The sequence below is a fragment of the Tympanuchus pallidicinctus genome, unplaced genomic scaffold (genome assembly GCF_026119805.1).
Source record: "Tympanuchus pallidicinctus isolate F22 unplaced genomic scaffold, pur_lepc_1.0 scaffold3, whole genome shotgun sequence".
NCBI lineage: Eukaryota > Metazoa > Chordata > Aves > Galliformes > Phasianidae > Tympanuchus > Tympanuchus pallidicinctus.
Window position 1 is genome coordinate 42,296,851 of NW_026294747.1, and position 26,004 is coordinate 42,322,854.

General features: G+C 36.3%; 1 protein-coding gene across 6 annotated transcripts in view; it reads right to left on the reverse strand.

Moving 5' to 3' along the window:
- Positions 1 to 26,004, reverse strand: part of PTPN21 (protein tyrosine phosphatase non-receptor type 21) — a 53,383-nt gene that overhangs the window by 18,315 nt on the left and 9,064 nt on the right. For 5 of the 6 annotated variants that reach the window (XM_052692792.1, XM_052692790.1, XM_052692789.1 and 2 more), the window contains exons 3-19: positions 21,699 to 21,868; positions 20,405 to 20,502; positions 17,806 to 17,873; positions 17,299 to 17,369; positions 15,880 to 15,967; positions 15,572 to 15,660; positions 14,577 to 14,664; positions 14,354 to 14,433; positions 13,156 to 13,257; positions 12,474 to 12,534; positions 11,408 to 11,492; positions 7,859 to 9,321; positions 5,450 to 5,587; positions 2,723 to 2,944; positions 1,987 to 2,115; positions 1,440 to 1,674; positions 752 to 912 (exon numbers count right to left, since the gene is read on the reverse strand). In XM_052692792.1, coding sequence (XP_052548752.1) covers positions 752 to 912; positions 1,440 to 1,674; positions 1,987 to 2,115; positions 2,723 to 2,944; positions 5,450 to 5,587; positions 7,859 to 9,321; positions 11,408 to 11,492; positions 12,474 to 12,534; positions 13,156 to 13,257; positions 14,354 to 14,433; positions 14,577 to 14,664; positions 15,572 to 15,660; positions 15,880 to 15,967; positions 17,299 to 17,369; positions 17,806 to 17,873; positions 20,405 to 20,502; positions 21,699 to 21,868 — 3,348 coding nt within the window. The remainder of the gene's footprint in view (positions 1 to 751; positions 913 to 1,439; positions 1,675 to 1,986; positions 2,116 to 2,722; positions 2,945 to 5,449; positions 5,588 to 7,858; positions 9,322 to 11,407; positions 11,493 to 12,473; positions 12,535 to 13,155; positions 13,258 to 14,353; positions 14,434 to 14,576; positions 14,665 to 15,571; positions 15,661 to 15,879; positions 15,968 to 17,298; positions 17,370 to 17,805; positions 17,874 to 20,404; positions 20,503 to 21,698; positions 21,869 to 26,004) is intronic. The other variant, XM_052692795.1, reaches the window with a different exon arrangement.

The window sequence follows — 26,004 nt, forward strand, 5'->3', positions numbered from 1 at the left end:
TGACAATGCATTGCCCATACCTTCACTACAGACTTCACTGTACCACTGACCGTGTGCCTACCTCAACTTCCTCACCTGTGAAATATTTGTCTATTTCTGGGATATGTGGATCCTCAAAAATCTGTTGGCTGCAAAAGTTTGTCACAGTATTAGGACAAATAAACAGAAGAAACAATCACTTTGTTGAGTCTCAGATTGAACATAATGTTATTGCTAAATACTTTATAATTGTACTAATACAATTATAAATTATATTTATAATTCTGGCTAAAGGATGACAAGACTAGGTTTTACTAATTAAGCTACCACTTTGTCCTCTGCTGAGACCCATACTACAAGTACTACTACACTTAGGAATAAAAATGTTAAATAAAAAGCACAGAGACCAGCTACAAAAGATTTTCTTTAATATTAACTATTAAAACTAAGGCATGAAGAAAAAGTGTTAAAGTCAGGGCAAAATCCTGAAACATGCCTAGTAGCCCAGGGCGTACCTTGTTACACTGAGTGACTCAACATCCTACACAGTCAAGAATCCAACTGTGCATTCCAATACCCAGTGTGTAAGTGGGAAACTAGAAGATTATTAACTTCTATTAAATTGCCAAAAGCACTTTAACCATAATTGTAAAGACTTTTCCAAAGGCCATTCCTTGGGAAAGATCAGATGAACAGCAATAATATTTATTAAACGGGTTATTTACTCTTTACTACCTAACACTATCAAAAATTAGAAAGAAAAATAGATCACCTCGTTGTGTTCCAAGCAAGCTATCATGATCTCTGACAATATGACCACTCCTGTTCGTCCCACACCTGCACTGCAATGCACCAGCACAGGAGGATTAGAGTTTTTAGGATCTGCAGTGCTGTTTGTATGGCGCCGCACTGACTGTATCTCTTCCAAGTATGCTATTAAGTTGAACAAAATGAGAATAAGTTCAGGAGATAAAGTTACACAAGCAATGTTGTTAGACTGAACGACCATCAGAAGTAGTAATTTAGCAAATGACATCCCACAGAAAAAATCACATATCACATAAATCGTAAGTCATAAACCAACTAGAGCAATACAGATCTACAAAAATCATCCAACTTCTGTAAAGTTTTCCTTGTTCCTCTGTTCCCCACTAAAACCAGCTTATTGGCACATATTCAAATATGTCATACTTGCTATAGTTATGCTTTAACCTATATGACTTCTTACTAAATTATATATCTAGGTTTTCACTTAAATGGTCACTTTAACAAAATGGCAGAAATATTCCTGCCAGAAATATAATTCAACATCTCTTACTGGATCAAATATATCTTTTGCAGTAGCATGCTTGGCATAATTTCACAAGTTAATTCCCGCTTAGCAGACATCTTAGGTGATTTAAAAAAAAAAAAAAAAAAAAAAAAGGGGAAATGAAAGAAAGCCATTAAATACAACTTACAGAGAAATCCCTTTAAATCCTCTGGACAGCCATGTTCTGGCCAGTCAGTATACTGCAAATGCCAAACTGTTCTCTCCTGTCCTGTGAGAAGATGTTTAATCTTCAGTCCCGTAGTTGCATAGCAGCCTGAGTCAGTACGGAATCGTGTGGTTATCTTAAATCTTCCATATGTTACAGTGTTGTGTCTGGAGCCAAGACGTGGCCAGTATCTGAAGCTTTTTTCTCTCCCACTTTCCTTAAGAGTAAAACATTCGCTTAAAAGAGATGCAAAGACACTTATAACAACTAGTGTTCTTGTAACAATTGTATTTCTCTTCTGTTAAGTGCTACTACAATGTTTTGTTTTTTCACTAAATAAACCAGTCTTCCATGGGAAAGAGCTTGCAAATTTAGATTTTTCTAAATTGCCAAGGAAAGCAATACAGAGGGGTCATCAGAGAATTATCTTTGACTGGTCTGCTTGTTGAAGCAAAGAGCCCCTTCTTTTAACAAATCAGAACAAAACTGCATGAAGTTCAGGGGTAGATCTGACCTGGTTTATACTTACTTCCTCCGCTGTCACCATAGCTATGATGGCAATCCCTTGTTCCCAGATCATCTGCCAAAAATCCTGACAGGTATTCTGCAAAGGGCCCTGTGTAGCAATGTAATCCCACTCTATGCCACCAACAGAGATCTGTAAAAAGAAATAGATTAGATTACTAATTATTTAAAATCTTTTCCTCATTTTCTTAGCCACTTTAAGATCCACAAACTCAAAAAGATAGCAACAGTTCAGAAATAGGCACTCTGATTTATATCTGCCTCTTTAGTTTAGGGCATCAGAATATTATGGAAGAACAGAATTCCTTCTATCTTCATTTGTTCCTCTAACCATTAAAGGAAACTTAAGCAAGGACCCAGACTACTGCCTGTTGTGGATCTAGCCTGAAGGTACAGAAAATGAGGAAATAATTATAATAATTATAATTATTGCCACTGGACTTGGAAAAAATGTTTTAATCATTGCAAGGAATCCCAATTCGTTTAAAAGCTATCTGCCTTCATAACTATGGAAGAATGGACATATCTTCTGTTGGTATCAATCAGGAGATGTGGAAGAGATAGGAGAGAGACGATCAATATAGAAGACCTCTTCAACATAGAAGTGAATACAAAGACCTCTCCAGTAATTAACCCTCTACTATTCTTCCAGACAGTGGGGATAAACAGTTTTCATCTTTCCCACAAAAACAAGTATAGAGGGAGGGAGGAAAACATTTCTCCAACATAATTTCTCTCACCTTGATATGAGATGCATTGATGTAACCCGTGTTATTTTCTTTGGTTGGGACTAGTTCTACTCTGGTATCATCATAAGGGAGGACGTCCTGGAACCGGTTTCTCTCAGCATTTTCAGGAAGCCGAGCTATTGAGCACTCACCATCTATAAGCCTTTTCTTCTGAATGCGCTCATATTCAGTAAATACCATCCCCTGCTCTAACCGTTGTTCCAGAACTTTACACTAACAGAAAGAAAAAAAAAGATAACCATATGAAGCCACACTCTAAAATGAGTCTATTTTAATATGGAATTCCCCTTCTGTACAATTTTGTTACATTTTTCAAACTAATATTATTTTTACAAACGTACCAGAACAAATTAGAAGCAATTCTAACCAAAAGGACTTTTGTTCAAATGAGAAGTGCCTAAAAAAATATTGTTATAATTCACTAAATTGGTGGATAACACTGGTGAATAACAAAAACTGCTTTTTAGCTTCTCTAAAGGCAACTTAGTTGGGAAAATAAACACTTGGTTAAACCCAGTAATTATGCTGCACTACAAACTTCTCTGAGTATTTTTAAATGAGACACACTCATTTTTCATTCTTCTTGACAAAGCACATTGGTTTGATCATTTTTAAAATCTCATTTAACTGTGTTGCCCTCATCCCTTCCCTCCACCCCACCTCCCCCCACAAAAAAAAAGTCAAAATTGTCACTTAAGTCAAGAAAAACTCCACAGATTTAAAGCAAAATGCTTGCCTCAGTAAATGAGTTTATCTTTCCCCCTCAGAATTCCACATTTACTTAGACTGAAAACATTAAACATTGAAGACAGCAGTAAAGTCCTCTTACAACCTCCTGTAACTTAGGCATCAAACAAGGATTTTCTTTCTGTAGTACAATTCAATCTGATTTATTAAATTAGCCCACTGAAAGATTTATACTTTCAAAACCAAGTTCTTTCTAAATCATAAGACACTTCTGGAATTTCAGCATCTCTTTGCCAACAATAATTAGAGGACAAATATGTAAGATTTCAGCCAGAAAATTTCATCTATGTCACATGTCCCCAGCCTCTTTCAGCAACTGCTCTGTAGTATCAGATCAGGAAAGTATCTTGTATCAAATAACTTCAATGCCAAATGCTGCAGAGGATGATGTAAGACCTCCTTCATATGCAATTTACACATCGGTACATTAACCGTCTAAACTCCTTTAATATTGTTAGGTCAAGTTTTCTAATTTAATCTGATAGTAACACTTAGCTGAGCAATAAAACAGGCACTGTATCAACTATAAAGTCTTCCTTTGTCTTCTAAAAATATCTGCAATCTGGACTTTCTTTTATGTCACATATATGATTTGTACTGCTTCTTCAGTCATTCCAATTTTATGATAACTATTCTTCCTCTACATGACTACCTGAAGAGAACATGTAGAGATCTACATCTTCCTCATAACTTGACTTTACAGTTTCTTCTTCTCCCTCAACACTTTGGGCAAAACTAGCTGGGTGGTGATTTGCCTGAAGTAAATTAACATTAACCCGAGAAGAGAGGATATCTATAAATAAGAGGAAATAACCAACATAGGTACTAAATGTAGATGTGTACTTTAATAATGTGATGTCAACTTTTGACCTCCCCTACTATCTTTAACAATTGCATATAGTTCAAAAAGCCATTTCAGCACAGCACAGTTGAATCTCACAGTCGAATTTTTCTCCTATAAATCTCAATCCAAGCCCTCAAACTACAAGACCAAATTTCTACTGTGTAACTTGCATCTTCTTGGCCTGTTCCTTAAAACTGCTACTAGTCAGAATGTGACTGCCCCTTCAGGTTCTAATCCTGTTCAGTGATTGTAAACAAATGAAGGCAGATAGTGTTCTGCAGCTGAGGATGTCCAACTATCATTAGATTCCAAAGAGACCAATAGTCAGAGTATGTACAATAATCACCACAGATCCTGGTGAATGTAGTTGCTCACTGATCAAATGTGTGATAACAGTACTGTTGCAAATAGCATTTCACAGACTGTTGATTGACTATATATCATACTTTCCTGCACTTATGTAACAATACACAAGGCAGGCTGAAGTACGTCTGTATGCTGGTTACCCTGGTACAAGTAGATGAAGTCTTACTTTCTCAAAGAATGATCCTCAGTTCTAAAACCTGTTGTTCTCCACTCAGCGATATGAAATTGTTTTGTGGTTTTAAAATTTCAGCAAATAAAATTTCAGCATCTATAGTTTCAGGAATCCATGTGAGGAAAACATGAATACAATCTCCACAAGCTTCTTAGGGATGTAATTTGACTACACAATTTACTGTAAAAATTACATACATTACTAATCATTACAATCAAGTTCAAGTTCAGAATTTTAAGTTTAATCTGTTTTCAGTACGGGAAGTGACCAAAAAATTAGAGAGAAAACAGAAAGACTAGGCATAAAAATGTATCAGAAGATACTAATTGATTTCATGTGTTCAAAGGGTAAGACTTGGGTAGAATCACCATCATCTTATACCTTAAAGAAAAACTTGAGTTACACCTAATACTTCTAGCAATGACTTCACAATCAAAGTCTCACTCTTCATTTTGTTTGTGTTCTGAGCGTTTGAGTTGCTCTGAATTGGAAGCACTTTGAAGTTGACACAAAGCACCATTCATATGCAATTGATTTTGAAAAATCACTCATGTAAATGACAAATCAAAGATTAAAAAATTCACCATACCCGTTCATCATTTGTTGCTCTTGTTGATTCCTCTTTCCCCTCATCTGGCAGAGGCATTCTAGCCAAAGTTAGTCCATTTAGGGCAGCAAGTTTTAGAGGCCCTATTTTTTTTGCATCAGTTTTATTCTTTTTCATGCCCTGAAAAGGAAAGCTAAAATTTACAAATATTTTTCAAAAAGCAGATGAAGTTATAAAGCACAATCCAGATGAGTTCAGTTTAGCAAAGAATACTTCTTTGACCCCTTTTGCAAACAGCTCTGACTTTTTTTTTTCATGATAAGCATTGCAGTGAGATTAGAGTGGTGGGACAACATTCCTCCAAGGACACAACACAAGTCTGTCTTCATTCCAGACAGGTTAATGAAACTGCATAAGAATGGCAAATACTGTTTCCTACAAAGCTCACAACTGAGGTTGTGAGGCAGCTACACTGGATAAATAACCTTGGACAGAACTGGAATCACTATCCAAGCACTAACCAACCAATAAATAAAAATAAACTTTTGATAGACAATTTTCAGACACTTATCTACAGATGATCATAACAATGAGATTATAAGTTATTTAGATATAATAAAATGTTTGACTACTTCTGCAATAAAATGCACATACAAAATATGAACACAGAAGAACAGGCAGATCAGAGTCCTGAACTAGACTATGAATCTTATTTGAGAGAAATATCAACAGGAGATTCCAATGTAAGGATAAATTCAAAGAATTCTTTTTGAAAGCATAAGTGAGAAAACTACCATTCCTTCAGTTGCTCAGTTTAACTCTTAAAAAAAAAAAGCAAAAAACAACAACAACAAAAAAACCCTACACTGAAAATATGAGCAAATATTCTGCTTGAATGGTTTCAATGTTTCCAAAAGCTAGAATAAGATGACAACATTAAAAGGTTGAGACTGTTTTTGAAAGTGAACATAAACACAGCAGTAGCACGTAATTGGAAAGTGAAAAAGCAAAATGCAAAAGGAGTTGCAGGGGCAGCTTTTGTTTCAAGGCAGTTCACCTTAATAATGATTAAAACCACAATTCTCTATTCTGCAATAGAAATCTTAAATATTGCTAACCTAGAAAGTATTTCACTGGAAGTGCTCAGCAAATAAGTTTTAATATCAACTTCATTTCAAAAAGTTGATTTAAATATTTACTTGGCTATCACAAAGAAAAGGCAAGGTATGATTTTGGTAGACCCATCAACATCTGAAAACATGTCTTTCAAAGAAAAAAAATACAAAGTGAGTCTTTCTAAATGTGAATATAAAGAGAAAGCTGTCACCTCTTTTCTATATCCACCTAACATACAAGGCAGGAAATTTAGGAAAACAATTTTTAAATAAATTGAAATTCATACAAGTTAACTGTGTTCAGTTCTACATGTAAGAAGTCCCACACAAAAAGTTGAGCACACAGTAATAATTTAAATACATAGTTTACTTCAGGTTAGCTTTTGTAGTATCAGCTGTAACTGTTACTGCACAGCAGCAGAAGTTGTACAGCACTTCCACTGCAGACCTGTTTGTGCAGAAAACTATTTGACACAAACTCAGGGAGGCAAAGTTAGCAGGAATCAATGGGGGAAAAAAAAGCAAAAAAATTATAAAAATGTATTCCTCCATTAGCATGTGAAATATGCCAGGAACTAATAAAACCAAACACAGCGAGCAATAAAGAGTGCAAGTGAAATCATACAGTCCTGAGCAGACTTCGATGCTTCTATGTAGAGGGGATTGTAGGAAATGGGAAAATCGCAGTTGTTCAATCGATTTCTTTTTATGGCTTTTAAGATTGGAATAGGAGAAAGGGGCACAGAAAGAAAAGAAATAACTTCAGTGAGATAAAAACAGCTGGAAGGCAAGGCAAAAGGGGAAGGATATGAAAAGAGGAAAGTATGGAGGAAAGAAAAGAAGAGAACACAAGCAAAGAATTTATTGCCTGATTATCCTCCTAGGTCAGAATAAGAAGATAAAGGAATTAAAAAGTTAAACATTCAGCTATATCTGATTTTTCAGTGAGGGACGTTCTAATATTAGAAAGTTGATAGTGGAACAGACACATCTGGTTCTATTCCAGATAAGGATAGGGAGGCTAGAATTTGGGATCTAGAACTAAAAACTAGTTGCTAACTAGGTTAGCTATGTCAGATGGATGAAGGCTGCAGAGTTGGATTTGTGTGGGAGGACTACACAAACAAAGCTCAGACAGAGCAGAGAGCGTAAGTAAACAAAGTTAACGAGAAAAAAATAGAAGAATAAAGATTAAGTTAAAGTAACTTTCAATTCATATGTTTTAAAAACATAGGTTGATTTAAAAACAAACAAACAAAAACACTTAGAAACCCCACATAACTGTGGCCACAGAACATCCTGAAATAACATAAAACAAGAAATAATATCCACTTACACCTAGTGGGGGAAGGCCTTCCACAATATTCTTCTTCCCAGACAAAAGATCGGACACAGGTCTCTTCTTTACTGAATCCTTCCTTACTCTGTATCTCCCTGATGTTGTAAGGTCAGATTCTGACATAGATGGAGTAAGCAGTCCTTCCCCTCTTCTCTGTACTTGGTTTTCTACTAGTAAATGAACTGGACTTACATCTTTCATTCTCTTTTCCGTTTCTGAAATATGTAATTTAGGCTCAAGAATATGCAAAGGGCCAGTAGATGAAGCAACTGAGCTATAGGGGTAGTTGAGTACAGAATCATGAGAATAGCCACCGATAATGGATGAAAGCTGGGTTTGATCTTCAGGAAGAGGAGAGAGGCTAGTACTAGCTTTGTTTTCTTCAAATTCTTCTTCTTCTTCACTACTGTGAATCAGCATAGTGGCATCTGAAAGGGTTTTCTTGTGATCACAGTTCACACCTTCATCATGCTCATTTTCTTTTTGCTTTGTTCTCTCTATCAGAATGTTGGGCTGTGACCCTTCTGAAATAACTCTTGGAAGAGCCACATCTGCTGCAGATGCTGACATGGTCCTCTCTTTTATTCTTATTCCTTCAAAGCTGGGAGTCAAGCCTGCAATTTCAATACTGTTCCTTTTCTGCAGCTGAGCATGGCGCGCCGATGTTAGAGGTTCACTGACTTCCTGTAGAGAATGTGCCACAGGCAGGCTGTCTTCCTGAAATGTCTGGACAGAATGATGAACTCGTCTCGTGATTAGATCTGGGTTGCTGCTGCTAATGTAGATATGTCGAGAAAGGTCTGGAGTACTATTTGCAGGTCTTGGATATGGATATGGGGGAGGTGGTCGATAGACTTGGGTCTTCATTATATTTGGTGCTGGATAATCCTGAGCCTGGAGCTGCACATTTGTCAATTCAGGCACACTGACTGCCCCAACAACTGGGCGTTTCTCAGCAGGATAGGGATAGGGGGATGGGCTATGAAAACTGTAGTTCAGGTTAAATGGATAATGGTTAGATTGTGGGGAAGTGAAGTGGGCATGTTCTCGTATTTCAGGTTGGCTGTAAACCAAGGCGTCAGGCCTGCTGTAAGCATATGTATTGCTGATGTTAAGATTTCTCATTGAATGACTCTGCCTATCTGTGTGTACCATTCCTCTATTGAGTTGTCTCATCACAGTTTCATAGTCTGGTGTGGGCCGATAAGATGGTGGGATTAGGGCACTATGTCTATGTGATGGAATATAATCAGTTCTGAGGACATCGCTCCCAGTAATGCTTGGGTTAGAGGACATGGGGGACGGCTGCAGGTAATGTTGTGGGTTGTTCAAGGAGTTTGTGCTATGCGCACTATAGACACTACCATTGCGGATTCGACCACTGTAGTCATGAGGGGCTCTATCCAAGCTAGTCTGAGAGTGATAGTAGTATCCATTCTGACTGCTCACAAAGAGGTTATCTGAAAGTAAAGTTTAAGAACAATCTTTATGTTCAAGACCTTGAACAACAAAGATATTCTCTATTAAGATGTAGCTAACTGATGTTTCAGACTTTCAAAATCTCAGTCATATTTCGTCATATGTTTTCAATTGGGAAGACAAAAAAACACAGCTTTTTTGGTGTTGTAGATACCTAAGGTATATTTACCAGAATAGATGATGCAAATTCCTACTGGAAAGCAATTACCTCTGTTTCATAAGAGCTTTCTTCAGTTTACAATAGGTTTGCTAAGTTTAAATTAAGTAAAATCCATATAAAAATTTAAACAGTTCTGACTGAAGGAACAAACATCTACACCTAGGTTTGCAGTAGCCTAATGAGATCAGTTTAAATAGCAAGAAAAAACAAACACTCTCTCCTCATAACACTCTCAGGACATAGGTGGATAACAAGCACTTTAAAAAAAAAATCAGATTTATCCAGAAAATTTGGATCCAGTTTAAACAAGAACCATTTTTGCACATTAATATGTGCAAAACCATGTTTGCACATTAATATTACCACTGATGGGTAAAGAAAGTTTCCTAGAAGTTTATAGACAATATACATATAGTACTCTAACAATTATTTCACTGGCTGTACAATTTGCCCAGCTGCAGGAGAAAACAACTAAGTCATTGTTTTTAGATTTTTATGATATAACAGTTCAAGTTCTATGTATTATTGTATATGCAGAGTATGTATTCTATGTATTGTGCATACAAACATGAGGAGGAATGACTGTTCACGAGGGTGAATAGTGTTAGGACAAGAGCGAATGGTTTTAAACTAAGACAGGGGAGGTTTAGCAGGAAGTTTTTTCACACAGAGGGTGCTGATGCACTGGAACAGGTTGCCCAAGGAGATTATGGATGCTCCATGCCTGAAGGCATTCAAGGCCAGGCTGGATGTGGCTCTGGGCAGCCTGGTCTGGTTGTTGGTGACCCTGCACATAGCAGGGAGGGTTCAAATTAGATGATCATTGTGGTCCTTTTCAACTCAGGCCATTCTATGATTCTGTAAGTTCACCATTTCCATACTTATTTTAATGAAATTACCTACAACCAAAAACTCTTTTGCTTGTGAAAAAAATGTTCAGAAGTAGGATCTGTACTGTAGGAATTAAGAAGCCTTATAGCCTTCACTGCATCAAGCAATGATTCCAACACTGTACTGCAAACAATTCAGGTACATTCTGAATCTATATATATATCTTTTGAGTACTTATACAACTATTTACATTGAAAATGTGCACATTTCCTTATAATGAGTTATTATGAGTCTTTTTTTATCTAGCTGAGTTGCAGACTGAAAGGTCACAGTCAAAACTGAGGCAAATTGGCAAAAAATGAGATTAATCTCTCTAGGGCACAAACTTTGTTGAGTAAACACACTATGCGTAACCATCAAAAAAGCACAGAAAACAGCCATGGCTCCAGAGTGAAACAGCTTAGATTAGGAGTGTGTATTTCTTGAGAATTCTATTTTTTCCTTTTTTTCCCCCAAAGAAATGTTTCAAAGCCTTTTAATTCCAAACCCTGCAGTCTAGCAAAATCTGAGAGAAACTGCTTAAAAAGGGGATGCAGAAAGACAATTATTGTTCTTTCCTTCCCATTTTTTTTTTTTTTTTTTTTTTTAATTTTCTGGGGGACCTAGTTAGTCTTTGCAGTTAGTAACATTGATGTTGACAAGAATCTCTGAATGCCATAACACGCCAGCTTGTTCCATAAACCAGAAGACACAGTCAGATTCACACAAGGAATCATAATCAGTAGTTGCTATATCTGTCTACCATAACTACCTCTTCCCTTATCTCACTTTTCACATCAGCATACATGTAGAGTAGCAGCAAACACATTGGTGACTGTTGCTTTACCAGCCTGTTTCATGTTTAGCTCTAGCTAAGTAGCTATAAACACAATTATAGCTTTTACCTTCAAAGTTATGTATTGTGGCCTTAAACTTCATAAAATAAAAAGACTTCATAAAAATCACAAGATTTGCTGTTTTCTACCCTGTTTAAAATTATTTAAGCATTGGAACTTTCCAAATCTGCTACAACTCACCTTGGGAAGATGCATATGGTTCAGTATAATGACCATTGTAATGCAGCTGAGGTGGTGGAGGCATCATATAAGCTTGAGGCTTGGGCTAAGTAAGAATTTTATCATTAGTTAAAGATCTCATTATTTACGTACACAGTCCTTGACAATTACACACACAGAGACTCTTAAACCATTTCTCTAAATCTGCAATTAAGTTTCTCTTTAGGAAAGATCATAAAAGAATTATATATTAAAAAAATAACCACAGACTATATGTTGCCATCTGACATGCAGGATAGTCTCTAAGATTGAGTAAGCAAACTGGAAATGTTTTAAATTTTTTTTCACTGCTATCACTTTAATTCCATTAATCAGAAGTTACGTAACAGCCTTTCAACAAGTCACAAACAGTTATCACATAATAGCTTCATCTTTCTCACTGCTTATTTTACTTCTCAGAAGGAAATTAACATCTGTTTCATAGTAAACTTAAATCTTTATAAGTGCAAACATGTAGGTTGTTCCAAAAGCAATGCCTCCTTATTTATTTCAGTGGAAACTAAAACAGATACAAATCGCACAAGAATGCTATTTGATAGAGCAAGTTCTAAGCTGAAAAATACTATTTTTCAACATAGTCACCACCATTTGTTATGCATTTACACCAGTGATGAGCAAGAGCCTGCATGCTGTGCTTAGAAAAATCTGCACCAGCAGAGGTGAAACATTACTGCTGCTGCCACTGCAGGAACGCACCACCTACAATCTCACTGTGCTCACATCCACCGTCTGGTATCCACCAGTGTTCAGCAAAAGTCAATAAATGTCAATGGGCACAAATTTTTCCACATGGAGGAATTCCACACCTTTATTTCATGTACACTTCCACATCGTACACCACTCCGTCAGACTTCCCCTCTGCTGCTATCTGCCACTCAGCAACAAAACATAATGGAATACTGGTGGGAGGATTCAACCCGTACTGCCATACCACCAACATTCACTGCTGACACTGCGGGCCAATGTGATAAAATAGGAGGCATTACTTTCAGAGCAGCCCTTGTATAAAACTATTTTCTCTCCTTACCATAGACATCCTGGAAGAAGACCGCCTTCTAACAGGATTCACTGTAATGGGCTGTGTTTGTCTACAGAAGAAATCTTATGGTGAGAGAAGATTCTTACAACACCAAGATTTATTTCAAAACTTAGAGGTCAGCTAAAATCACTCTGCACTTTTTGCAGCATTGTTAAGCAGTCCTTCCAACAGTCTCACAATGAAAGAGCTCTGTGCATAAACCATCACTGCTATGAGCAAAATCACAAGATCAAAATGCCTCAGTTACTTCTTTGCACTTCTTTTATACAAAGCATAAAAAGAAAATGGCCCTGAAGCTGAGCAGAAGGGTAAAAGGGAACTAGTTCCAAATCTAGTTCCAAACCCCACAGAAAATCTCACTGTAAGTAACTTCTTCTGCAAAACCATATATAACATTGCTTAAAAGGGTCCTTGACATTTGCAGTGTTAGAGAAACCAGGAAGTATGACTACACTGCATGAGAATTTATATGCTTTAACATTTTAGCTAACAATAATAACTTTTCATAATTTATTGGACTGCCTCCATGTTGGACTCTTAAAAAACCTTAAGCTCCTTTTTCCCCACCCTACACTGCACCAGTACTCCCGCTGCAAGACAGAGGTTAAAAAAAAAAGGCAGAGTAATACAGATGCCAGATATTAGAAAGAAAAATGATTTTTCAGCTCACCCTTTGGGAAGTGAAGGACGAGAAAGGATTGGAAAGCGTGGAAGGGAAAGAATGAGTGAAGATTTCTGAGAGCCCTCCTCAGGTGGAGAGTCCAGGGAATCTCTAAATACAAGGTACATGCAGATAAAGAAAAGCAGTCTGAACTTAATACAGGCATGCATAAGAGTTTTCAGCAGCAGCACCAGATGACAGGGAGTCACAGTATGGAGATAATTACAGTGTTTTTTATGACTTTTCCTATTTATAAAACCATATTGTGAAAGGGTCAAAAGTAAGTAATCCTAGAGACTGACATTCAATACAGAACTATATTATTCAAAATGCAATTCACAATTTCCAGAAATGCACCACTGCTACTAACACTTTTCAACTCTCTCAAATGGCAGCCAGCCTTACAAGCTTAGAGATATGAGAGCTATTTTATTGGAAATTAATCTTACTCTTCTAAAAAGAAGAATTGGAATTAACCATGCCATCTGTAGTACAAAATATTCTGTTAACTGTAGGGAATTTTAAATCAACACCTCCGTAGATAGCTTTCTGTGGGTTATTTACTAGGTCTATTTCTCTATTTCTGTCTGAAGTAACTTAACTAAAAGAAATCTGTACCAGTGGAAATGATTAGCTCAAATTCCAACCCTTGATTTACAAGTTGGAGACCAGCCCATTTAAATTTAATTTGATGAAATGTATTAAATTTACTTCATACTGGTGCTACTTGAGCTATACAGATTCCATGAATATCCAAAGGACCACATACCTCTCAGCTGTCAATCCAGCACATTTCAGGAGTGCTTCACATTCACTTCCCGCCCTTTTAAAGGCCTTCAGAGTGTCCTTTCAGGGCAGTTCACCCAATCACAGGCCAAACCCAATCCCAGTGCTTCCAACAAACATTCTAGCAATAATAGCCTCCAAAGAAACTAGTCTGTCACAGCACTGAGATCCAGCACCAGGGGTCAAGCATTACTACTTTTAGTAAGATTTTCAGTACTTAATATTGTCCTTCATTGTAAATCATACTAAAGTGCAAGTTTGAGAAACTGGTGATCTCAAAGATGATTAGGGAAAAAAAATATGAGCCATATAAAGTATAATCTAAAAATGACACTACAGAAATTACAGAAGTTATAATAAATTTTGCTTTTCCAGGGGAACTTCAAGGGCACCAAATATTCTGCTAAAGTATTCTACTTACAAGCTGCATTTATTTAGTCTGTAAAATTTGTGTCTAGCCACACACATCCTCCACACATATTTTGCTGTTTCCATATCTTCCTGCCAAAAAACAAAACCAAAATTTGCTCATTAGTCAAAATACGCATATTCATCACTTACCCTCATAGAAGTCACTGAAAGACTAAATTGCTATTAACTCATTTTAAAAAGTGAAAAAAGTAAAAATAAAAAGATCCACTCACCGTTTGGAATTGGATTGTCTCTTCTTTGTTTGCAAGTTCTAATGCAAAAAAGGATTTGTTGTGGGACATGTTGGCAATGTCATGCCACCTATAGACAAAAGGAACAGAACATGACCGGTGAGTTATGTTTTTCAAACCACAGAAAATACAACTTAATTACAGAGACCATGTCTACAATTTAACTAGCAAAACATTAAGTAACACTAGCAAAACATTAAGTAACAGTCTAACTAAAAAAAAATGTATGAACTCCAAACACTGATGCAAAATTTACCATTCAACTCTTATATATTTTATATAAAAATATGAGAGATTATTGGATAGTTGTACATGTGAATATTGCTAAGTAAACTTACGTGCGTATCTTAGGACATTATATGTTCTGTGCACAGATGTTCCTTTTTGACTCAAGAAATGTTTCACAATTAAATGTATATTACATGTTCATCTCTTAAAATTAATTCAGCTTAAAGGGATTAATTGTATAGCCAACAACCTCACTTCAGCCTTTCAGTATTTAAAGAGATAACAGCAGGGAGACCAACTTTTTACATGGTTTGATGGTGATAAGACCAAGAGGAATTGTTCTAAACTAGAAGGGGAGACTTAGTTCAGGTTTTAGGAGAAAATTATTTACTCAGAAGGTGGTGATGTATTCGAACAAGTTATTCAGAGACACTGTGGGTGCCCCATTCCTAGAGATGTACATGGCCAAGTTGGAGGTGGCCCTGGGCAGCCTGAGCTGGTGGGAGGCAACCAAGTCATCGCAGGAGGTTGGAACTGGGCAGTCTTTAAGGTCCTTCCCAACATAAGCCATTCTATGACTCCCTCAAAATTCACTATTTATTTAGCATAAGGACTAGAAGATAATGCTCAAGTTTATGAAACGAATAAGCACACATCATATCTAAGAGTCTTTCATGCTAGTGAGGTACATACACAAAATATTATGTGTAGGATATTATAAAGATATTTCAACACAGAACAATACTAACCTAAATACAACAGGAGGCCGGCTATTTTTGTGTTTCACAAAGATACCATCAAGACATGCTCCAATGAATATGTCGCTCCCTTGGCTGTCCTGGAAAAAGTTGCAAAAAATCATGCATATACAGAAAAACACTTGGAAAGCAAAGTTGTATGAGTAACAAACAGTTTCAGAATTCTGAGGAGAGAGGAGGAGTAGTATGTGTTTTGCTTTGAGGATAGTAATGTTTATTTGCCTTTATTTTTAACAGGAAGCAGCTATTTTTACATAGGGAAGAAAAGCAACTGAGACAAAAATTAAAGCCCCGTTTACCTTTGCAGGATAGGTCTCTTCACCATAGCCCTCCATTCTCTCCACTTCTTGCATATATAACATTTCTGCATCAGGAGGAGTAAGGCCTCTATAAAAGAAAACAGTGATCAGCTAATACAGTCAACAATATAAAAAATATATGTTTTACTCTGAATGACACCGTTAAATCTACAAGAACACCACCAAGACTATCAGGCACCCATCAAAACATACTGTTCCAATCTGTACCAACATCTGAAAACCTGCCTCCTGCCTTTATGCTGTGATTCTGGTTACTTCTTTGTCTTAGTCATCTCTACCGGAAATGTCAGCAAAGACCAGTTAAAATTACTGTCTCTGCTGATGGCACAAAATCATTACATCCCTCTTCAATCCATCACTGTCACCTTATTTTCTCACTTTATCATAAGAAGTATTCCAGCACACATGTTAATGACCTGAATTTCTCCTACTGCAGTATACAGATATACATATGCAGTATACAAGGAACTACATCAAATTTGTTGAGAGAGTTATTTTCTAAATCTTAACAGAGTTTTAATTGTAATGGTTTGAAAACTTCAGCATGATAAAATTTGTAGTTAAGGTAGTATGCTTTTTTTTAATGAAACCTGCTGTCAAAAACACTTTTTTCACTAATTTGCACTGGCATTACAGGGCTTAAAATCATGTGTTTCCCTAAATACTTCAGTTGTTCTCACAGAAGGCATTATCTCTACCTGAACAATTTTGTCACGTTCATTCTTATGCCTCTTAATACCTTCTCAATCATAGTTTTCTTTATTCTTTCTCTTTGTCCTAATGTCATGCAAATCAGCCTTTCTCGCTAGACCTTATGCCTTCCATTTTGTTATGAAAACATTTCAAAGCTAAATCAATTTGAAATTTTCAAACCTTTGCTTTAAAGTAATAAAAAAAAAAAAAGCCAACCCACATTAATATTATTATCATAGTCATAAACACATCTTGCTAATTTGACAACAGAGAAAGTAACTTTCCTTTGTCTTGAACCATCACATTTAGCAGCCTTAGATCACAAGCATTCTGGCCCAATGACCATCTTTACATTTCAACTGCCTGCAGAATTTGCCAGCATTGTTTATTCAGAGACATCTTTCTGAGGCCACAACTTCATGTTGTAAACAAGTTTCAGATTCTTTATCAGGTGAAGTCACACTATTTACTGCTGCACCATATTAATCTTCTAGAAAAATCCTCTTGTTTACTTTAAGTCATTAGTTCAGTTTTCGTTTAGAAAAAAAAAATAAAATCAAACAACAACAAGACACAGTCATATCAGTGAAAAAACTCATTTAAATGAGACTAAATTAGTTCAACTTCATTCTGAGATTCTCAACTCCCTGAGCTACTGAAGTAGTCACATCAAAATTGTGCAATAAAGAGCTTTAGAAATGTTACCTGTATTTCTGATGTAGTAAGGCAACTTTCTGTGTCGCTTCTTCCAATATTTTTTCTTCCTGTAGCCAACCCTTCAGGTAAGATAGCATTTATAAAATGAGCTACAAAACACTCTATGAAATAAAGTGGCTGTAATGTCTTTACACAGAGAAATCAACCCTCCACACTAATTTTGAAGCTTAGACTCTGTATAACAAAGCCAAAAAGTACAAACAGTTTTGAAGTGTTTTACTGGCTTTCTTGTCTCTACCCTCATAACCTTTTAAATACAATATAACTGAAAAGATCTTGCAATATCTTTGCTTCTGTGTAATATCTCACCACATTCTCAGAAAATCTTTACTGAATTTGACAATCTTGGGAGCAGCAAGCTGGATAAATATAAATCATTACTAAAGATCATGATTTATCAGTCTCACATTTGGCTTCAGCACACTGAAGAGCTACTTACAACACAGTTTGCTTGTGATCAGTAACACAAAAAAAGAACTTAAAGAAATTACTTACCACAGGAAACAAAGCAAATCTTTGTAGAAAATCCTGAGATTCATACTGATCGTAGTCTCCAAAATCAGCTAAAAAATAAAAGTTGCATTCAAACATTTATAACAAAATTATTTGATACCCCATCAATTGCAGAAGGATCTTCAAATAGCAAATCTTCATATTACTGAACTATGATCTAAAACAACGCATTAACCAGTAATGTTTATGAAGAGAAAAATAAAAACAGATTCCGTGTTCTTATCTTCAGAAAAATTGGTCAGATTGTTTGTGGATAGAAGGGGAGAAGAAATGATAAAACAAGCAGAACTCTGCTCCAAGTTCCTCAGGCTTTTATTTGTGCAGTTTTTAATCACAGTGGAGGACAGAAGGCACCTCTGGAGACTAGTGTTCTCTCCCGCCCTAGCAGATCAGCTACAGCAGATTGTCTCAGGGCCTCCCCCAGTCGTGTTCTGAATACAGATTTCTGTGCAATCTGTTCCGGTGTTTCACCTTTCTCACAACAAAAAATTTATAAGATTCCTCATATCCCAACTTGTGCCCATTGCCTTTTATTCTGTCCCTGAGTCCCACTGAAAAGAGTGTGGCTTTGTCTTTACTTCCTCCTCTCTGATATGTACTTGCACACAACCACACTGTCAGCATTGAGCTGACAGACTGTTCTCACTGCTGGATTCCGAGCAGCCAGAGCACCTTGGATTCTGCAGCTTCCAGCTTCTGTTCACAACTCGCTGCATGAAGACATCAAGAAAGTGGAAATCAGATGCCTTAATTTCCCTGATTCAAAGATATGCTCCGACAGAACTTAATAAAAACTGATTTTATGTCACACCAAAAAGCATCAAGAAGAATCTGTGTCTTTTTTCTTTCTAGGAAAGAAGTAGCCAACAGTTCAAAGAAATAAAACAGCCTAAATCAGAAATGTATGTATAATCTCACAAGGTAAACTGTTCTAAGAAACATCAGCCTGCCCAGAACAGCCTCTCCAAACCACAGAAACATAATCTCCGCATCTTATTTACATTACACAGATTCTAACCTATAATAGTATAACTGCAGAGACATTTAGGAATCAAGTATTTATTATGCATTAGCAATTACTCTGCAAGTTATTCATGATTAAAGGGAAGAGCCTGTGACACACTAGACCAACCAAGTACTTGAGATAAAGCAGTGCTTACAAGCAGCCTATTGTAAGTATTTCAAACACAAATCGTTCTTGAATTCAGTGCACTCAAAACAGCAAACAACTGCTTCTGTTAGCTCACTAGCTAAAATTAACTGACCTACCTTCTATAAGCTACTTCAGTCATTGGAGTGCATTAATTTAGAACCTGCACTTTTTCTATGTTATTTTTTTCATCATGTTATCAACACATGTAGTTCTCACATAAAAGACTGAGAGAAGAATGTGAAAGCTACAAGGATAAATATTTTCCATCTGGGAAGAAGATTACATTGAAAGATATCTATAAACAACTTATAGAGCAGAGAAACTTTTATACTGTCTAAAGATATTAAAATAACAAAGCAAGATTTGGCCAGCTGAAGACCATTAAATCCTGGCTTAGATTAAACAGATACACTGTTACATAAACACTAACATTATTCATCTACACCACTGATACTATATTCTCAGAAAAACATGATCATAATCTTTAATGTGTTGTAGTCATTACACAATTTAAAAAAATTAGACAAAAAAAGAAAAAAAATCTTGTGGCTGTACGCACTGATAGTGATATGCAGCTTTACAACTGCTGTTAGATGTACTGGAGTGACATCCACAGAGAAGCCTTACATAGACACAATAAACAAAGCTACTACATTAAAAAACTATTGACTTGAGAGATTTCACATCAAACAAACATGTTAGCAGGGAACACCAGACATGGTCACATTAATTAGGAAAACACTAATTAGGAAAAACAAAGTAAGTATTTTCACATATGCACCTCAAAAATGCGTTTTCAGGAAAGATTTTAACATAGTACACAGACTGTTAAAAATTCCTAACTTTGGTGTTTGTATCTCCACCTCTTCTCCCAGATATCCTAGTACTGCTGTACATTCACATCTGCTTATTAAAGTACGTCCCTTTCTCATGTGACGATGTCAGAATAAAGAGTTTTCAGTAAGAGAAACAGATGAAAGCTCTGCTGACACAAGCATACAACTTGCTTCTGAGTACTCCAAAGGAATTCAAGTGTCTAGGTACCTAGGTACACCTCAGAGGACTGCTCTGAAATACCAGTAAGTACTGGTATTCAGTATTCAGTATTTAGATCTCATTGTCTGTCCATTTCCCTCTCTCCCCCTCTTTTCCCTTCCCTACCAATACAGTGGCTGATGAAGTTCTAAGGAGCAAGCCTTTCACCTTTCATAACCTACTGAACTGAACTGAACCTTCACTGCATTTGTAGGGTTATCAACTGAAAACAAAAATGTGCTTCATAGAAATAAAATTTACACAGGAAAGCAACTACCTCTTGCAGATCTCTTATAGCAAGAAGAGGGGTCGATAAGCAATAAACAGAAAGCATGCAACGGAAAATATATCAACAAACTTCCAATGCAACATTAGCGCAATTGCTTTACTTACCTTGAACAGCCAGACCAGCCAAATGTATTGCTTGTTCTAATGTGCAAGGAATGTTGCCCTCCAAGATATCTTTCTTTAATTGCAAATAATACTGATACCTATGTGAAGGAAAAAGAAAAAAATAAAAGGAACAGCTAGAATGGGCTCCGTATGCTCAAGAGACTGCACGTCCTCCCTCCATTCACTAGCATGTGGGGAGGACACTCTCATCATTCAGATCCCCTATATGGTCCTTACCAACTCTTCCTTCAACTTTCATTTATCTACCTCAGAATCAAATCCTGATCCCCTTGAAAGGCACAGAATTTTCACAGTTTCCATCCACAACCATAGCCTCATGATTTGTTTGTTCTTCCTCCTTAGTATTGCTGCTATCTCCACTAGTAAACCGTCCAGCAGCACTCTGTCCACTATGCTGCTGCAGCATTACTGCATTCCCTTCCAGTAAATCCAATATGCATATCCCTTCAATCATGACAGTTACTTTCATTTCTGCACAATTCCCAAATATAGTCTGTTCTCAGTTTGTTTTTTTTTTCCATTAAACTGATCTTTTCCTGGATTATCTCTTGAACATGCAAACCCTTTAAGCTGTAACTGTGGACTGTGGTCCACAGTCCAAACCACTACTTTCTTGAATTCTTCTGACCCCATTCAGTCATCCATATCACACCCTACCTTAGCCAAGAAGCACATTTGTTTTCTTTGAGACCAATTTAAAAAAAAATACTGACTTCCTCATATTGTACATTAACTGTTGTGAAGTAAAGCTTTAACACTGAAAACAGTGAAGCACGTGCTGCAATTCAGAAATAAAAAAAAGTCATGGAAACTTTTTGATAATCAGAAGTTAAAAGACAGTTGTCTTCCTTCTCTGAACTGTTAAAATTCAGTGAGATTTCATAAATGTTGTTTAGACTTTTCCTGGATCCTATTACAAAAAAGCACTATGTCACATTACACCAGATAATATCCTTACAAAAAAGAATCAAAAATAACTGGGCCCAAACCAAGGCCCTTAAAAAAAGTGAAAGGAAAAAGCCACAGTATATCAAAGCAAGCTAGAGCAAATTCCTAAGATCGCTGACACATTATTTCTTTGCTTAGTTTATAAATTCTTTAAAACATTAAAAAGGAAAATAAATACATAGTTTTTATATTTTATATAAATGCTGCCTAAAACAACAATTTCTATTTCTATAAAGTCTAGGAAGGGAAAAGCAGGCAATCTGTACATGAGCTATGTATTTCAGGATGCTAAAAGTAAAGTTATAGACAAATTCATAAAGCTTACCTGGTAATCTCCTGCTGAAGTTGAGAAACAGTAGGCACATAGAACACTACTCCAAAATACACTGTTGGTTCCAAGGCATATTTATCCAGCTGCTTTTTCAGAGGCTTGTCCAAATCTACCCATCTGCGCTGATTCTGCTTGTTGTAATACCACAGACTGAAATACGTTATCTGAAAGAAAATCATTTCAATGATGAAACAAATTAGATATTGCTATATTAGATAAAATACATTGTATGAAAGTCTTGCTACCTAGAAATAGAAGACTTAAGATCCTAAGAATAAGATTATTGAGTAGACAGAGAACTGGAGGGACATAATATTTTAATATCAAACTCAGTTATTACATCCAGATAAACAATTTACATATATAAGGGCTACCAAATCTAGTTTTTATTTGTGAGCAGTCCCTGACTCAGTTGAGGCAATGCATTTAAATGTAACAAGAAAATTAAGAGAAGAGATAAATACAGATAGAATTGGACTACAGGACAGCAGAATACAGCTTGTCGTAGGAACCAGTGGGCAGGTTCACACAGGATGCTGAAGGACAAAAGGGCATAGGCCAAAAAACAGTCAAAAATTACCTCATCAAACGCATGTATGGTTTATTCCACTGAGCAAGAAAATGAGCAGCAATCTGCCTTGCTTGAGCAGGCAACTCTTGATCACACAAGAAAAATCCACAAAATTCCATATGCAGTGGAAGAAATTGCCCAAAGCAGCTGAGGAATGCCCATCCCTGGGATTTGACTGAACAACATTTTGAGTAACACAGTAAAACTTTGATTGGACGTGATCTGCTTTGAAAAAAAGTTGGACTAGACTATTTTTCTGACTTCAAAACATTCACATTTAAATCTCTCCAGTACATTTAAACTGATTAAAATCTTCTTCTCCCGTAGCACCTATTTCATTCTGCTCAGAATTATCAAGCAGACATGTACTGGAAAATAATAATGGCATTATCACAGAAAAACTAGAAATCATAATTACATTTTCTTATTGTGGAAGGTAGGGAAGGCAAGGGAATGCAATGAAACACCAACTAAGTTGAGGACATTCATATGGAGATTCTCCAAGTCTTTGCTACACGTACATCATTATATGTTGAAATAGTAGAAATGCCAACACCTTTAATCTAGCATTTTTCTTTACATTATTATGTTTTCAGATGTTTTTAAATTGAGCAAAATAAAGCTATTTAGGAAGGCATTTTACAAAATACAGGAATATTTATCATAATATGTTCTTTTCAATAATTTTCCTGAATTAAACCTGGAAAAATTCTCCACTTTTCAAGGAAAATATTTATTGTTTTCTCAGAAGCTATCATTTTGATGTTTTAGAGCACAAATTTAAAATTTACTGGGGAATGAGAGCTGGTAGTACCAAATCTGTGTTTTAGTAATTTCCTATGAAAACAAGCGTATCTGAAAAATCACACAGAAATCCATCTTCTTAATTTAAAATCTAAATGAAGTGAAGGATCCAGCATCATGGTATTCACTCCATTCCTTACAGCTCCAACACATGCACACAACCACAGCATGGCTCCATATCAGAATGCAGGGAGAGCAGTGAAGTCAATTCTCTGTAACGACGCAGAACATTTAGCAATTTTGGACACCAAAGTCCAGATATAACATTACGTTCACAGTATCATATATTCTGTAAAAGCACAGTCACCAGCAATAACTGTGAAATTAGAGCTGTTTTTAAGGCATAATGCCATCCTTCCACATTTAGCAAATACTTCTAAAATCTACTGGCTTACTTATATGTATTTCTCTGCCCCTCTCTAAATTAGCATCAATGCATTTTTAGTGATTTTTGTTTTCTCAGTGCTTAAAAACAAACTAAATTAACGTGATTAATCCAGGCAATTACAGAATCAGTATGCAGAAGATAGAACATGCTAGAATACAGGCTGTCCTGTATTCTGTCTTCTAACACAACTCTAGTTCCATTTGATATAAAACACAGGCTATACTACAAACACTAAATTAAATTAGAACTGTTTGTAGACACAAAAAAAAATTCTCAGGTGGACACTGAGTGCTCTTCACTTCAGAATTCTAAAAATAAAGCATGAAATTTAAGAAGTCAAACACTTCTAGTTTCAAGGAGAAAAAAGTGGCTCTGATCGCAAACAATATAAAAAAAATACTATATTCTAAATTTCTCAGTTCAAGTGCATCAGATTGGCTGATGTCGGAGAAAATATTGGCTTTTATTCATGTGTTTCAATTTGTCAATCCCTACCATCCAGTGCATGGTGGCCCCTGTCACCTCACAGCTCAAGATTCTTTAAGATATTAAGAATTTTAACAACAGTGCCACAGGTTCTCCATGAAGAAGAAATATTATATCCACTGCAACATCTCACACTGTAAAAGGAAAAAAAAAAAAAAAAAAAAAAAAAAAGGATAAAAATTATCCCTCACAATCCATTCTGTGCTCTGAAGGAGGAAAGGAAGACCCCTGTGCTGGCCCAGCTGGCTGGCTCATGGCTAGCCACACCATGCAGGCTAAGAGCACAGCCTGGAGAGCATCAACAGCAGCCGCTGGACGCAAGCAGAACCCTAGAAGAAACCAAAAGCTACAGGTAAAAAGGCCTGCAGAAGCACACCATCAAAGCTGAAAGACTTCTGGAGAGGGTATCATATAAACGCTTCTGGAAACCAGACAAACATTTATAAGCAACACTTTGAATAAGTTTCAGCTGCAGCTTTGGTGTACATAAGCTTCAAACAAACACAGATTTGTAACAGAAAGTGGAGAATGAACTGAAATGTCTGGTAACAGCACCACTGTTCTATACTCACTGAATGCAGATACTCCTGATTCTACAACAAGGATAAACTGAATGTACAACCTATTTTTAAGCCATGATGATTTCTTGTGCTTGTCCATTTCCATACCACACAGACCACTTTTCCTTACCATGTACAGAAACGAGATATTACTGGCACAAGACTAAGAAAAATGTTTCTGTTTTTTAAAATATACTCTGGAATCCAGAATATATTTTATTAAGATTTTTCTGTCACGTTATTTTCCCTTAAAATCTCCTCCAAACTGGATTATCAAAAGTAACTAAAATACAAGCCAAGGTAAATGCTATGGGCCAAAACCCACCTTCTGACTTCTATGCAATCCTTTCACTTGACTGCAAGGGCAGAATCTGGCCCTGTTAAATTTCAGGGTAGTTTATGTGCCCTGGAATATTTTCACTGATTAAAATAGAATCCATTTTATTCATTATAGGAGTTTTTATTATTAGTAGCATAGGACAGCACCCAATTCTAAAAAGAATGTAATGACATAACTCCTAAAATATGTTAAGCTGTTAAGATTAACGCTATTTGAGGTTCATTTATTTTAGTGACTTATCACCCAATCCCTTTGAAGAAAGTCAAATATAAATAAAAGAACTTTAACACTTCTGCAGTTGCTTTCTACCTAGCTGCTTCCTGTCGCTACAGACAGAAACATGAAGTATTTTTATACAAAAGTTGAAGAATGCAAAGAAAAGCCCAATATAATCTTACAGCCAACAAGGCCCATCGGTTTGTGGGAAAGAGAGGTAGCACCCACACCGGTATCTGCAGTCAGTGAGTCCTCACAAGCTAAGCAGAGGAGCTCTGTCAGGTTACGTGTGCCACAAAACTACATCACTATTATATCTTCTTGCATGATGTCCCATGACAGCCTGAGAAACAGGGTTGATCAGTCAATAGGAAAAGACTCATGAAAAATCTTACTGTTGTTTTCTCTTTCTTAATGGCAGGGTATAGGGAAGACAGAGCCAAATTATTCTTCCAAAGGAGACTTCCAGTGAGAATCGTTGGAGGGATGAGAAATAGTGAGTGCGAGTTGCAATGTGGTAAACTCAAATCAGATTAGGAAAAAAAATTCAAAGTGAGATTTGTCAAACACTGGAAGAGGTTTCCCAAAGAGGCATCAAGTCTCCATTCTCAGATTTCCTTTCAAATTGAATCAATGACAAAGTCCTTCTACCCTGTATCTGATATTAATTGGCTATAATTAGCAGCCATATTTCATTTTATTTTTATTAAAATGAACCTGTCTCATCCCTAACATAATTCCACTTTGTTTGGCTCTACTTTAAATATAATTTATACATATCAGTTATTCTGACTAGCACTACACACAGAAGAACATCTTTAATAAAGAATCTCAGAGTCTACTTTGGTCACAATTTACACTATCTAGAAAAGGAATCTGACTGACAAATGTGTATGTCAGATATCAAGTGTGTAATAGTCTCTCCTAAAAGCAGC